Source organism: Panicum virgatum, chromosome 5N (assembly GCF_016808335.1).
Source record: "Panicum virgatum strain AP13 chromosome 5N, P.virgatum_v5, whole genome shotgun sequence".
Lineage (NCBI taxonomy): Eukaryota > Viridiplantae > Streptophyta > Magnoliopsida > Poales > Poaceae > Panicum > Panicum virgatum.
The window spans coordinates 62,575,529-62,590,678 of NC_053149.1; the positions used below are offsets into that span (position 1 = coordinate 62,575,529).

Consider the following 15,150-nt stretch of genomic DNA (forward strand, 5'->3'; position numbering starts at 1 on the left):
CCGCGGCCTCGGCTGTCGACATGGAGCTTCCCTTCCTTAGAGACACGTGGCGTCTCCGGACCATCCCCAGGTGGGGAACGGGTCCGGGGCCGTTGGCCTGGTGAGGGAAGAGCCTGACCCGTGGGGCCTGGCTAGGGAAGAGCCTGACCCGTGGGGCCTGGCTACTCCGTCTTTTTCGCGCAGCTACGGATAACTACACGGGTCCTATCTTGCTGCAGTAAGAGTGGGTATCCCTGCTACAGGGTACCGACACTATCCTTGCAAAAAAAAAATTGAAAATAGATTTTATCTAATACTCCAAATCAGCAAGATTCTCTTTCAAATTTTTTTGGCAAAATCATCTAAACACAACCTTACTATTGGTGCCAAAAAAAATGGCAATTGACAAACCCACCGTTTTTCTCCAAAGTGTACCAAAACTAATGGGACAAGTTTGCAACTAATCACTCTGTTTGCTGTTTGGTTACTCCAGCCAGTCAACAGTATTTTTCTCTCACACCACTCCAATACCAGCCACCAACACCAGTACAACGAACAAAGTAACGTGACAAGTTAGCAAACTGAAAAATACTGAATTTCTTAATTTGTGGTACAGATTCTTGCTTTGATAGTTTTCTAATTGCACGAGGCTGCTTTGGTATTCTGTTTTCCCTAGAGAACTAGTACCAACTAGACGTGTCCTGCTTGTATAGGTTCTCCGACCACACGAAGTCGTAGCTGCCTTATCTATGGCTGCTATGGAGTTGGAAGAGACCATGCTGACGTCACGACTTGCTGGAGGACAGGGCGACTTGCTGGATCTCATTGGTTCTACAGTTCCGTCTACTCATCCCGTGATGGGACGCGAATAAACGGCAAGCTCTGGCCTTTGGATTGAACAGCAGAACTGTTCCCTTGGATCCGTGTTAAAAGAAGTACACTCGCTATCTCTTGTCACTTTTTATCTGTTACAGCAGATAATTTTTAGGGTTTTTTTTGTCCACAGCACATCGCCAAAACATGATTTAGTGGGCATCACACTCCACTCTTCAATTTAGGTTGGAACACACCATGAAAACATAAATTTGTATGGAGCACATTCTTCCTAATTAAAATTATATTTTCTAACCGGATAGGAGAGAGGGAACGATAAAAAGACTAAAGTACCCTTACTACGGGTCCCACATGTCATCTCCATCTCCATCCTCCCTCCCCCCTTCCGCCTCGCCATGGTGGCCTCCCGCGGCCGCCCCGCCCCACGGCCGCCGCCAGCCCCGCGCCCTCCTGCGGCGGCCTGTCGCCGGCCCGCCATCCTCCCTCCCTTCCCTTCCACCTCGCCATGGCGGCCTCCCGCGGCCGCCCGCCCCGCCCCTTCCGCCTCCTTGCTGCTGCTCTGCTTCTGCCGGCGCGAGGGTGTGGAGGCCGGCGACGGCCAAAGGCGTGGAGGAGACCGGCGGGAGGTCTAGGCCGACCGTGGCGCTGCTCAGTGCAGCCAAGACGCTCGACGACGCGGCCGGCGGGAGCGAGGTCGCCGCGGTCGTGCAGGGGAGGGACGTGGCGCCGGAGCCGTCGAACTCGTGCGGGCGTCCGGCGGCGTCGCTCACCACCGCGTGCAGCTAGTCGCCGCAGCTTTAGCCCGAGGCCGAGGAGCCTGTGCATGTTGCTGCCGCCGTGGCCGCCCTGCACGCCCCTGGCGCTAGCTGCACGGCAGCCGCCTGCTGAGACGACGCGCAGGGCGCGGGGCCGGCGCCCATGCCCAAGCGGCGGTGCGGGGCCTCGGCGGTAAGGGGTGGTGCGGGGCACGGGCCGGTGACGGGCCACCGCAGGAGGGCACGGGGCTGGCGGCGGCTGTGGGGCGGGGCGGCCGCGGGAGGCCGCCATGGCGAGGCGGAAGGGGAGGGAGGGAGGATGGGAGATGTGCCGTAGAGGGCATAGGTGAAGAGAGAAGAAGAGAGGTGAGGAAGACGACGACAAGTAGTAGCTCCCAGCAAAGGGCAAAACAGTCCTATTATCTAACCTCACAGTTGAAAATGAATAGTTTATGAGATGCAATGTGCCGTAGACTAAATGGTGCTTTGGCGGTGTGCGAGAAACAAAATCGAATTTGGTAGTGTGTTCTACATGAAATCATGTTTACGCAGTGTCCTGTGGACAAATTTCCCTAATTTTCACTGTAAAAGTGCTGCAATCACATTCGTACCAACAGAATCACTGTACTGTAGTTCATTGAGAGATGACGGTTGAGGTTTCAGAGTAGTCGAATCTTTGCTTGGATTAGGCGTTGTCAGTTACAGCTGCCGCTCTAACTGGTTTGACTTTCCAATGTTGCGTTTTGGATTCGTTGGCTATGGAAGGCCGGATTTGGAAAAAGGGCAACAACGGGGTGAGGTGGCTCTGCAAGCTTTCGCAACTGAAGAACAGCCTTAACCTTGTAGAGACTAGAGAGACAATAGCAGTTCGGTAATGACCTTTCCTGCGAACGGCAGTTAGCTGCTCTTCTGCCTTTTCAGATTGTTGATCACACATCTCTTTCTTACGATTCTTGCACCAAAAGATGGCCAACTAACATGGCCACGTCGCCGGCCGATCTCGGCCATCGGATCGAGCGCGTGGACGGCCCAGATCAGACGAAGCGCGGCCTTTTTGTAAAAAAACCCTCATAATTAAGCGAAATCAACCTGCGGTCCTACTTCTTCTCTCGGTTTATTTTTCAAAAAAACCCTCGACTTTTACCAAAATCAATCCACAGTCCGTGCCTTCTTATGGCCTTATCTTTTGTCTTGCTGGGCCGGCCTGCCTGGAATGGGCAAAAAACGGCCCGTAAGACTCTTCTCCTTTAATACGATTTTATTTTTTCTTTTTAAATTAGAGATATTTCAAAATTCATACAAAATCATAGAAAATTTATAAAAATACCAAACCAATTTTGATGAGTTTCTAATGACTAGATCTATGCATTAAACTTAAAATATCATATGATTTAGTGTACTTTATTTCGCATATGAACTAAAAAAATATCTCCAACATCTTAACAAAAAAATCTAAAATCAAATCCTATAAATCCATACCCTTTTTCTTACTCTTTGTTTCCTGACTCTTTTATTTAATGCTAATCAAATCCTATAAATCCATACCCTTTTTCTTACTCTTTGTTTCCTGACTCTTTTATTTAATGCTAACTTGTAGTACAAATACTTGAACATAAATAATCACGTATATACATATAAATAGCATAGTATTTCACTATATATGGTACATGATATTCCATACATTCGCACATACAAGTACATCATGTCACACATATAAATACTTGAAATGAAGATACACAAATAACATAACATACTTGCAATATATGCCGTAGATACAAATATATAAACACGCATAGATATATATAGCGACAACTACATGGACGCATAGCTAACCTACATACTCATCCAATTATCCTAACCCTAAAACACACACTGGCCATACACGGCAACACCGCTATTATTTCTAGTTCACACTATTTCAGGAAGCACGGCGGGGTAGCTTTCGTTGTTGAGGATTGAAACACATGACATGACCTACTGGCTACTGGCTGATCTTTATCTTAGGTCCTGTTTAATTCCAAAAAAAAATGCACAGTACCCATCACATCGAATATTCGGACATATGTATGGAGCATTAAATACAGTTGAAAAAAATAATTAATTACACAGTCTAACTGATTAGCACTAACTGAATCTTTTAAACCTAATTAGTTCATAATTGAATATTATTTGTTAAATAACAACAAAATATGGTACAATATCAAAACTCAAATTTTTTCACCAACTAAACACACCCTTAGGGTGTTACAAGGAACAACCACTCTGTACCCACTAGCTCGAGTTCGTGCCTTCTGTTTGTGTCAGTAATAAAAGGGAGGTGATGTCTGATGTTCCTGATTGGCATCGACATTCCTCCTGTATCACGCTCAGATTTTGTTTGGTTATCTTGATTCACCGTGTTCGGCAGGTTGGAGCTGGAGGCTGGAGTTGGAGTAGTGTGAGAGAAAAATACTGTTACCTGGCTGGTGGCTGGAAGCTGGAGCTGGAGTAATGTGAGAGAGAGTTACTGTAGGGCTGGAGGCTCAATCCACCAGCCGAACAGGGTGATTTATTTTAAGTCACTTCTTTTTATGTCCGTTTAAGCCAGTTGAGATCCAAATAGACCTGAATTATAGGGGCTAAAATAGATGTGATGGACTTAAATCCATAAGTCACTCAAGGGTAGTGGTTTCTGTTTGTTGTGACTTGGGAGCGGTAAAACCAGTGCTACTTCTTCGTTCTGTACCTTCCCGTTGTAATTTCGCTCAAGGGTAGTTTAAACCAGTGTAGCTTCACTTTAGTCACTACAACCAAACAGAAAGTAACTTAAAATAAGTCAGCAACATAAATTTGGAGGTGATTTATAATAACCAAACATGATCTCAGTCTTTGCAAAAGCTTAACTCGATCAAGAAAATCATGACAAAAATCACCGCTTCCGCCACCAAAAAGACCCGTGATGCAGGCGCTGGGCCTGGGCCGCGGGTCCATCCCCCTCCATGCCTGCCGCTACCGCTGCCGCCGCACCGCCGCTTACCCCTCTGCTCCGGCTCCGCCCCGTCCCCGCAACGCGACAGGGCTAAACACCCGCATCGCCGCCGTGCGCGCCAGCGCCGCGGAGCCCGCGCAGATGGAACGCACGCACGGGGAGGAGCCGGCGAGGGTGGTGAAGCTGCGGGCGGTGGACGCCACGCCCGAGTCCTTCGCGCCTTTCGGGCAGGTCATCGCCGCCTCCCCCGACGGCGACCAGTTCGGCCCCCACGACGCGCAGCTCGACCTCAGCCGCGGCGTCCCAAGGTAAACCCACGGCATCCGCACAAATCGTGTCGTCCGGACTTGTCGAGAGATTCGAGCTTTTTTTTCCCTTCCCCCTTTCCATCGCAGGTTCTACATCATGCGACTGCAGGACCGGCCGTTGAAGTTCTCGGCCATCACCCACCACGCCAGCGTGACCCAGTGCCTGGGCTCCATCGGCGGCCAGGACTGGTACCTCGGAGTGGCCAAGCCATCGATCGTGGATGAACCGTCTGAGCAGAGTGGTCAGGAGGGGAGGAAACCGCTGCAGTCTCGCGCTGGTCACTACTATCTGCCTCCCGATCCAGCCGAGGTCTGCGTGTTCCGGGTTTCCGGGCTTAAGTTTCTCAAGCTGAACAAGGGGACCTGGCATGCCGGGCCTCTGTTCAAGGCTGATGCAGTGGATTTCTATAATCTGGAGCTGAGCAACACCAACGTGAGTGCAAAATTACTGAATTAGTAGTTCATTTATTATGTTTCTGATCGTGAGAGAGCAAGGAGTGCGCATTAGTCATTTTTGGCAGTTTTCTAGTGTCAATACGCAGTAGCTAACAAGTTACATAACTGGAAACTGTGATAGATTTTTGGCAAAACACAGGAATTAGTGTCAGTACTCAGTCCTCTACTCCTTAGTAGATGTATTAGGATTTTGAAAAGTACATAGTCTTTGGTTGACAATCAGTCAAATTATATGCATGCTTAATGAGTTAGTATAAAAGTTGTATGAATAGGCTCATATTTCAAATATATCTTAATACGAAATTGCTTTTGTGGCAGTAAGAGAAATTGGTAGTCAAACATACCTCTAAAGTTTTATTTTTAAAATTCTAATACGCCTATTAGAAATGAATGGAGCTAGTACTGCACACATGAATTTTACCAAGCCTAGGCATTGGTATTCGGTAACAATGCAGCACTGCTTGGGATGCACCATCCATCGAGCTCAGTCATTGTTTAGTATGTGATAAGTCATAACAAAGTTTGTTCCAAAAGCAGCTCATACATTACTATAGATAAAAGTGAGATGGATGTCTCAGTTTCAGATATTTTGTTCTTTTGTATATTGTTCAAGCAATGTACATTTCTTCCAGCTTTTTGGACAGTTGAACAAGCATTAGGATGACTTTGCATTTCTGTATATTGTTCACTCAATATTCGGCATTTCTACCATTTCTTTCAGGCCTTCACGAATCACAAATATTCCATCCGTTCGAAATTATAATTTGTTTGACTTTTTTGACCCCAAGTTTGACCACTCGTTTTATTCAAAAAAAATTATGCAAACATAGTCAAATTTAAGTCATCTTGAAGAACATTTATCAATAAAGCCACAACAAAAGAAGTGATATTTTGCACAATTTTTTTAATAAGACGAGTGGTCAACTTGGGGTCAAACATCAAATGAATTATAATTTGGAATGGAGGGAGTATGTTTTAAGTTAGCTATGCTGGTCTCATATGTGTATGCAAGTAGTTTGGATTTGACAGGCTGAATAATAAATCAATTGAAGACAAAAAATAGCCTGTTACCAATCTATCAGTAAAAATACTTGGTTCTGTTTATAATTCACCTATCTGCATATTTGGTAGTTGTATCATAATTAAATACAGCCTTCACTTGGCTCATACCGTATTATAATGATTTTGTTTAAGTAAATTAGTGCAAGCTGTAATCTGCCACTCGTAGATTTCTTTTGTTTTTCAAGTCAGAAAACCTGATGGAGTCCCAACTATTGTGATGGCAAAGGACAGACGATCTACAACCTGGTTTGAATTATTGTTTGCTGAAGTTGGAACACAACCGAAGGTTCTGAAATACTATTCCTGGAAAATTGTAGGATAATTCGGATGTTCTTTTTGACTAAAATATCCTTATTACTAATTGGTTTAGCAATATACACCAAGAATGTGAAATCCTTATGAGACGAAATGAAATTTTGTGGCTTTACTGTTCCATTGTTTTGTGGATAATTTCGTAGCATTGCATGCCATTGTGTGTTTCTTAACACAATGGGAATTCCACATTGTATTATACTCCTACATCTGAAGTTGAGCGCAGGATCTTGCATTTGCTTCACCTAGCCGCACTCGTGCCTTTGCAGGTTGTTGATCGCACTACACACCATTTCAAGAAACGTGATGGGATAATCTTCGTGGTTGAGGACTGAGACATTTTGCAATATGCGTGGACGTTGTTGAGCAGCAGATACGAGTTTACAAGGCTGCCCACGGATCTTCTCCTAGTTTGTATGAACAACCAGTTTACAAGATTCGCCCACCGATCTTTTCCGAGTTTGTGCTGAACAGCCAGCATGTAAATGTTATGTACAAATGCACGGTGAGGTGCTTGTCCCGTTGTCCGAACCTGGAACCTGTGCCTTATGTTTCTGCCAGCACCGGAATGAAAGGGAAAAAAAAGAAAAAACTCCACCTCCCGTTTATAGATGTATGGAACTGAGACATCCGTTTTTTTTTGAAAGCAGGAACTAAGACATCTTTGAAATGATTACTATCCACCAATGATGTTGCCACTAGGGAGAAAGGGTCGAGTATCTTGACCATTCCTAATATCGAGAATTTGTTCCCATATTATAATGTTGAGCAACAATAGCGACGCTCAGAGCTTGAGAAGGAAAATCGCGAAACATGCGAATTGGCTTGTAGTCTAATGGTAGTAGGATGGTCCAGTGGGATGCTATCTATCAGGGTTTAAATTTTGATGCTCGTATTTTTTTCTGGAATTTTTCTAGAATTTACTGGTGTTATGCATTAAGTGGTGCGTCAGTGGTGACTTCGGGAATCTTCAGATCTGCCGGTGTTCAGTTCTTCGGAGGTGCTCATAGAGGTAGAATTTGCGTACGTGTGTTTATAGGGGTGAGTGTGCGTGCGTGTTGTGGATGTCTATGTTATACTGTGTAATTAAAAAAAATCGCGAAACATCGACGCGCAACATGCTCACGGGACAAAACAGAGACGCTGACCAAACCTCACCGGGCACCTCAGCTTCTCGCAACACCAACCACATCAACACAAGTCACAACCAAATCGCGCTTCCACACATGACGACGCCGATAAGCATAAGCTTGCCCCTGCGCCAACAATTGGCGGCGCACGGTCGCGCCTGTGCCGATCTGGCCGCCGTGGCCGTGGATTTCGACGAGGATAGCGCCGCGCCGTGCGGCCACGTCCCGGGGGCCGGGGCATAAGCGTGCTGCGTGCGGGCCCCCTCGATCCTCTCCTCGTTGCACTCGCGTCACGTTGTCACGCCCCCACGCCTCCACTACGCGCACGCGCGCGCGCGCTCGATATGCAGTGCAGGTGGATGCACACGGCACACGGCACACGGCCCGGCCGCGCTCTGCCCTCGGCAAGTCGGCATCCATATCCGCCCCGCCCGGCCGTCACCGCCCGCAATAGCGCACGGTGGTCAGAGCTGAGCACCAGCGCCCATGCTAAACCCAGCGCGCGCTGGCCGGTTCCGATTGGCCGCCGCTTCGTTAATCGACTAGGATACTGATTAAATAATTGATTAACTAGCACCAGGTGGAGCATACTACAAATATAAAATGAGCAGCGGCACACGGCGAAAGCAAATCGCCCGAGGAAAAGCGCGCGGCAGGGCAGGAGACGCCGATCCCCCGTGTCCGTTGGCGAGCGAGACCGAGGCCCGACCAAACAACCGCCCCGCCTTTTTAGCCAGCCGGCCGTTCGTCGCCCCCGCTCTCCCCCCCACTCGCCCCACGTCTCCTCTGTCTCTCCGATCGGCAGGAGGGAAAAGTGGACGGCTCCAGCGAAGCGAGCGCCACCGTCGCCTTCGCCTCGCCATGGAGAGGTCTCTCGACAGCAGCTACTCCGCCTCCATCAAGGACGTCACATACAGGTTCGGTGCCTCCACGATCCCCGCCCGGTTTCTCCTGCCGCGATCGCCTCTCAACTTCCTCGCTCTGGGTCAGAGAACTTGGAATCCATCATTGTTCTTGACCCTCACTAGGATACACAACTATTTTTCACTGCGGCTTCGCTGCAATCCCTTCTCTTCGCTTCCTTTTGAATTCGCTGTGCAGTTCTCCACCGAGGAACTGTATTAATTGGCGATTTACAGTGTGTGGAATCATCCGATATTGGCCTCTGCTGCTCTTGCAGGCTTGCTAAGAGCAAGCGGAAGCCCCAATTCATGTCCAACAAAGCCAATCCCAGCCTCAGTATCTCACTCTTTACTTAAGGACTAAGGTTTTTCTCGAACGCTTAAGGACTAAGATTTTTTTTTAAAAAAAAACTAAGAATTTTTTTGATTTAGGGTAAACGAGTAATGCAACTGCCTAATTCCTTGCACAAGCGACACGTGTTCCCGTTCTCTGCACCTGCAACTGCCGTTTGGTTCTCTTTCCTGACTGGCAACGTGTCACTGGCAGCTGCGGGTACTGCGGCTACGCGCTGCACCTGAGCTCCTCGGCGCGGGACACGGCGGGCATCGGCTCCAAGTACCGCAAGCAGATCAAGAAGGGCGTGGTCGCCTTCGTCGCCGTCGACGAGAGCCGCTTCACGCTCACCGACGAGGTCACCTGCATGCCCTACTTCCGCTCCAGGCGTGCCTGGGGCCTCCTCAGGAAGCGTTCGCGCCTGCTCTGCCGCAAGTGCGGCGGCCGCATCGGCGACGCCTACGAGGAGGAGGACAGGGACTCCGGCCTCAGCGACGGCGACGCCTTCTCGGACGACCTGCGCGCGAGCTTGGGCTCCGGTGGCAGCGGCAGCAGCGCGTCGAGCCAGAGGAACTACGTGATCAAGATCAGCGCGCTGCAGCCGTCGTCAGACGATTCTGACGCAGCTGCCTTCACACTATGATGAAGATAGATGGCGTCGGGTTGCTGCAAGGCGCTCTTCTTCCAGCTTGGTTGAATTCGACTTTTGTGTTATCAGGGATGCGACTTTGTAAGCGCGGGAGGAAATACAGCAAGAAAGAGCTTGGCACAGCTGAGAACTTTTCAGATGGTAACCAACTGCATGCTGTTTTCAGACATCTTGCTGTCAGTAGTGCTCTTCGTTTCCTATGTAAATTTGTGAAATGTACAGCTTGGTTATTGAATTTTTCTTTGTATTAGGAAATGATTAGGTTTGCTGTATGTTAGTTGATCCCATAGAATTTGTACTGTGTCATAACTCATGATCCACCACGGTTGCAATTTTGAGTAGTCTTGCTTCACTTGCACATGTCAACTGCTTTTGGTTTATCTTTTTAGTTATTTTCCTTTCTGGAAAAAAAAGTAAGAATTAGTATAGTGATATAATTTACTGAGCAGTTTTTGAGATTTACTGTGGCATCAAAATTATAAAATCAGATTATGTTGACCTCGAAACAAACATGTAAGTTTATTTGTTCTGTAATGATACAATGATATGCACCAGTAATGATATAAGGTAGTGCCTTAGTTGGATCACATGGTGATGATCAGCATAAGAATACAGAAACATAGAAATTGGTATAGAGCTAGCAGGAAGCCAATTATATTCTTGAGCAAATTCTAAGAGTGAGGTACTGCTTAAAATCATTATCATATACAGAGGAGCTCTTAAGCTTCTGCAGTACAAATCTCAGGTATCCCTATTTGCTAAAAGGCATACATACATTCAATCGAGATAATTGAATAATATGTTGTAACAACAAAATCAAGTAAAAATTGAAAACAATAAATTTTACTGTGATAGTTTACAATGTAACTCTGCTTCAAGTGGCTATTGTGTTGGCATTGGTTTATTCTGCAAAAAGTGTCTGAACAATATCAAAGCTTGTCGAGGCCGGTGCAACGGGACTTCATGTCCTGCACCTGCTACGGTTACTAGAGTTAATCCTTTGTAAACTTGACTCCAACCTCCTACCTGCAATATCAGATAAAATTAACAGTCAATATTATGTTGTAATATTTATTCTGCTACAAAATTTGCTTATAAACTCAAATGGTCTTGTAACTGACCTTCCCATGGTCATACCAAGGGTACCAATTTACCAGTGTTGGAAGCTTGAGAGCGTCAATCGAGTACCTTGTTGCAGTTATAGGAACTACAGCATCTGTATCCCCACTGCAAAAGATTAAAAGGAAAAACATAGCCAAGTCAATAATTCAATGTAGTTCATGATTACGCAAAGCATTATTACAGCTATGAGAAAATAATTTCGAAGGTGGGTTTAAAAGTTGTTTTTTTCCTGAAGAGAGACAAGTACAAAGGTGGATAACAAGGAGTTTTCATCTGTCTGACTCCCTTTTAATGAGTAGTTAAAATGTTCGGACAGAACATCCATTTATTCCAGTATCCCAATACCAGTATAAAATGGTAGATGATAATACAAATACAATTACAAAACATGAAAGCACCTATATAATAACTATGTTTACTGATAGAACTTATGTTGAACTGACCAAAGCATGTACCAGATGTGAGTACACAAAGTAAATCCCTCTGTAATGCAACACAATACAAGATGCTAAAACTATACTCACCTGAAAACCCATATCTTGATATCGGCTGCTATCAGTTCTTGGTAGATTGGAAGCATGGATCTTGGGGAATCTGCCCAATAGGTTCCGACAATATCGCTGTGATAGAGAGAGTAAATGAGTTAGCATGACAGAAGAGGAATATCAAATACATGGCATATTTTGTGAGCTACCTGCATGTTTGCCAAGGGTAATTAATTCCGGTTGTATTTGCATGTAATGCTTTCTGCACTTCTGGCCGATTGTAGTAAATACTTGCATATCTTTCGGTGCAAGGATCGTAAGCTCTGGACAACCAAGGCTGTGGATGGAAACATGTCACTAGACATAGAAAAGAAAGGAGCCAAACTATAGAAATATGTTAATAAACGGGAATTAGGAAAAAAATGCATATCTTCATGCACAAATTTGCAGAAATATATCCATTTGTTCCACAGGTGTATATCTAGTGTAACGGCCAACACCCCTGTTTTCCAAGTGAAGTGTCGGATGGCACAGATTTTTTTTAAGGTTGATGCCACAGTTTGATAATGGTACTGTGTGCATAAATGCAAGCTTGTCTAAAATTAAATCAGAAATCATAAACTTCATATTTCCTAGTTAGCTAATGTGCTTACTCCATCCAAGTAACTTGTTTGTCAGTGGATGTTGCCAAAAAAAATGTTTTCCTTTGTGTTGGACCAGTAACTGTTTTGCTTAAGCTTTTCCGAACCACTACAGCACAAGACTAACAGTGAACCAATTGGGTTGGCAGTAAACTAATTCAGTTTAGCTCCTTAATAATTTGATATTCACATGGAGCTACTACATCATATTGAAGTAAATTGCATCCATGCTTGATCATCTGTTGGTTTCAGTAAGCATCTGGTGATTGATATTGCATTGCTTTCTGCCGAGTGCAAATAGTACCTTAAAAGCAAATGGGATCACTACCCTCAAAAAAGAAAAAGCAAACGGGATCACTAAATTTCAGCAATTAAGACATGGGAGGGGGGGGGGGGGGGGTCCGGAACTAGATTTGTGAAATAGCATTTCAACAGGTTTACTTGATGGAAGCTCAGAAAAGGAAACAGAAAAGCACTTACATAACGTCCACCCAAGCCTAGTTTGAGAGAGGCGGTGTCATTGCATGGCTTTGTATTCAAACTGTAAGGATCAATATTGCCTTCTTCAGCACTGGCTAGATTTAGGTTCTTGAGACAGTCAGGAGAAGGGTGCTGCGAGGATTCAAGCAAGCATGTTGCCTTCAAGTTGTGATACGTTTTGTCAGAGATCAGACCATGAGTCCACCAATACTCAAACGTGCCAAGGTAGTCATGGTAGTCATCAATAACCGCATTCCCCACCTTAATTTTCAGGAATCACGAAAGTTCAAACACCAGCATAAATAAACCAGAACTAGTACAAGGAAAAAAAAAGGCTCAAAAGGTGTACCATAAATCCTTTAAAATTAATTGTGGGATTCTCAATGCCCTTGTTCTTTTCATATATGAGCTGGGCTAATTGAGGAACGTAATGTCCTGCAAAGTGCAAACATCAGGGGGCCACGCAATTGATCTCTTTCACCCTAAATGGGGTGAACCAAAACAGAATCCAGAACTTCACTTATTACAGAAACTTTACCTGCATAACTTTCTCCAGCAATATAAAACTCTCTGTACTTGTACTGTGGAAATCTCTCCAACCAATTTACCAGGAAAGCATAGGAACCCAGTGCTACAAGACAAAGGCAAGTACGAGATGTTGGTATCTGAATTCCTGATCAACAAAGGTAAGTGAGCAGCCCCAGCTCGCCGGAATGGCCATGGTTCAGTTTTACCTGTCTTTGCGTCTCCCGCGGTGTGTAGATCCAGCGACGAATTCGAGTAGGAGAAGCCAACGCCGGTCGGCGACTCCAAGAAGAGCAAATTGGCCGCTGCAATCACATCCCGAAACAAATCAGCCACTTCCAACACCAGCATTGCAGCATCGCCTGCTTTCTAAATTGAGAGTCCAAATGGAGGGAGCTCAAGAACATGTACTACCCACCCTTGTTCCAGGAATTGGGGTTGAGGTAGAGCGTCTGGCCGTCGGGCCTGATGCGGAACGGGCCGACCTCCTCGGAGGCGCCGTAGCCGACCGACGAGCACCCGGGCCCGCCGTTGAGCCAGAGGACGAGAGGCGCGATGGGCCCCGCCGCCGGCACCGCCTCCACGAGCCAGTAGAAGAGCGCGCGCCCCCGCGCCGGGTTCACCGTGACGTAGCCAGAGTACTGCGAGAAGTCCACGTTGGGCGGCTGCCCCGGGAGCTCCCGGATCCGGTCGCTCTCCTGGTCGGCGGTGCCGGTGGCCACGGCCGCCGCTGCTACTACTGAAACTACCAGCAGCAGCGCCAACGCGCGAGCCATTGCCATTGGGGACAAGCTCCAATGGCTGGGCAGAGGCAAGCTACCAGTGCAGTGCGGAGCAGGTCCCCCCGGGAGATCTTTGAGCTTCAGGCGCTGGAGACTGGACTGGAAGCAGCGGAGCTGAGCGCCTGAGCCTGGCTGCACCCAGCAGCACAGTGGTCTGCACTAGCCCACTACGCGAACGCAACGGCGCTCCAGCTACTGCTGTTGCTGACCAGGGACAGGGGGATTGCTTGCCCTGTTGCTGTCTTGATTTGAGTGGGGATTTTGGGCCCGCACGCTACTCCCATTGACCGTTGGACAGCTCATGGAGCCCGTGCGGTGTCCCCTTTTAGCGTCAAAGGGAAGAGGAGGAGGAGGAGGGAGGCAGCTGACCTCATCCGCTGGCTCTGCTCTGACCAGCGCGCGGTGCCGGCAAAGGCGGTGGTTGCGGGGAAAGTACAGGCCGAATGTGCCAAGATTTCCTCACCCGCGCTCGATGATTGATTGGCACGGGTACAGCTCAGGCGCGCCGGATCAGATCGCGCGCCTCTCGGAGAAAAAACTCGGCGTCCACAACAGCGCGGCGTCGTGGTAGGCTGCTAGGTGAATAGGTGTTACAGCGCGGCAAGTGGGGTGTCGGAGGGCGTGGTGGCGCGGTGGTGGTGGTGGTGCCGGTGGTGGCGCGTGGGTGAGCAGAGCGGAGCCGGGCCGAGCTGCGCGCCGTGGGGGAGGGCGGGCGCCGGGCGGGGCGGCGGACGCGGCTGAAATGGGGCACTTGGGGGTGGGGTTTGTTGGAGGGAAACCGGGCGGGAGGCGGCTGAAAATTCGCGGGGCCGGGGATCGCATCGCATCTGCTCGCGCACGCGTGAACGTGGAGGCTGGGGAAAGGGGGCGACCAGAGCAAAACTAATCAAAACCAAACCGAACACGTGGGCTGCTGCTCAGCAACGTGAGGGATCGTGAGCTGTTTGTCTCTCTCGTCCGACCGCCCGAGGCAGGTGGCGCTCCAGCTCCACAACAAGGAGCACGGCACGGCACGAGGCGAGCAAGAAGGGTCTTCAGGCGACCGGAGACCGGAGCAGGCAGTATAATGCAAAGCCACGAGCGAAGAAGCAAGGCGTTGGAGAGGGAGGAGAGCCGAGCAGCAGCGGTCGCCTTCCCCCTAAAGAATTGGACTGCCGCATCATTGCATCGGTCAGAAAAGGCAACGGCCGTTCAACTTTTAATGAGCCCCACGCTGGATACTTATTTCAGTTTAAGGGCTAGTTTGGCAGCCCGTTTTCTCGCCGGGTTCCCGGCCTTTTCCCGGGCGTGGATCTCCACGCGGATATTGGCCCCGGGCCGCATTGACTCGCCATTTGGAAGCCCACGCTACGGGGTTGCGATGCCCCGAGCCTCGCGTTTTCCACGGTGTAAACCGTCCCCACGGACCGAGTTCCTAATTCCTATA

The 15,150-nt window shown here is 48.0% G+C and overlaps 4 protein-coding genes across 4 annotated transcripts; 3 read left to right on the forward strand and 1 right to left on the reverse strand.

Annotated features, from left to right (window-relative positions):
* The first annotated feature begins 1,164 nt into the window (after nucleotides 1-1,164).
* On the forward strand, nucleotides 1,165-1,599 carry LOC120675044 (wiskott-Aldrich syndrome protein homolog 1-like). The gene has a single exon (XM_039956135.1). The coding sequence runs from the start codon at nucleotides 1,165-1,167 to the stop codon at nucleotides 1,597-1,599; it is 435 nt and encodes a 144-aa protein (XP_039812069.1).
* Nucleotides 1,600-4,478: 2,879 nt separating this feature from the next.
* Nucleotides 4,479-7,344, forward strand: LOC120674135. The gene is made up of 3 exons (XM_039955265.1): nucleotides 4,479-4,844; nucleotides 4,932-5,277; nucleotides 6,944-7,344. The coding sequence occupies exons 1-3, from the start codon at nucleotides 4,507-4,509 to the stop codon at nucleotides 7,007-7,009; spliced, it is 750 nt and encodes a 249-aa protein (XP_039811199.1). The 5' UTR covers nucleotides 4,479-4,506; the 3' UTR covers nucleotides 7,010-7,344.
* A 1,082-nt stretch (nucleotides 7,345-8,426) lies between these two features.
* Nucleotides 8,427-10,049, forward strand: LOC120674447 (uncharacterized protein At4g08330, chloroplastic-like). The gene is made up of 2 exons (XM_039955631.1): nucleotides 8,427-8,721; nucleotides 9,254-10,049. The coding sequence occupies exons 1-2, from the start codon at nucleotides 8,666-8,668 to the stop codon at nucleotides 9,681-9,683; spliced, it is 486 nt and encodes a 161-aa protein (XP_039811565.1). The 5' UTR covers nucleotides 8,427-8,665; the 3' UTR covers nucleotides 9,684-10,049.
* Nucleotides 10,050-10,321: 272 nt separating this feature from the next.
* On the reverse strand, nucleotides 10,322-14,414 carry LOC120674446 (serine carboxypeptidase-like 27). Its single transcript, XM_039955630.1, has 9 exons — nucleotides 13,361-14,414; nucleotides 13,152-13,247; nucleotides 12,956-13,048; nucleotides 12,767-12,852; nucleotides 12,418-12,678; nucleotides 11,506-11,633; nucleotides 11,336-11,431; nucleotides 10,811-10,916; nucleotides 10,322-10,715 (listed from the first exon to the last, which is right to left on the reverse strand). The coding sequence occupies exons 1-9, from the start codon at nucleotides 13,722-13,724 to the stop codon at nucleotides 10,572-10,574; spliced, it is 1,374 nt and encodes a 457-aa protein (XP_039811564.1). The 5' UTR covers nucleotides 13,725-14,414; the 3' UTR covers nucleotides 10,322-10,571.
* Nucleotides 14,415-15,150: the final 736 nt, after the last annotated feature.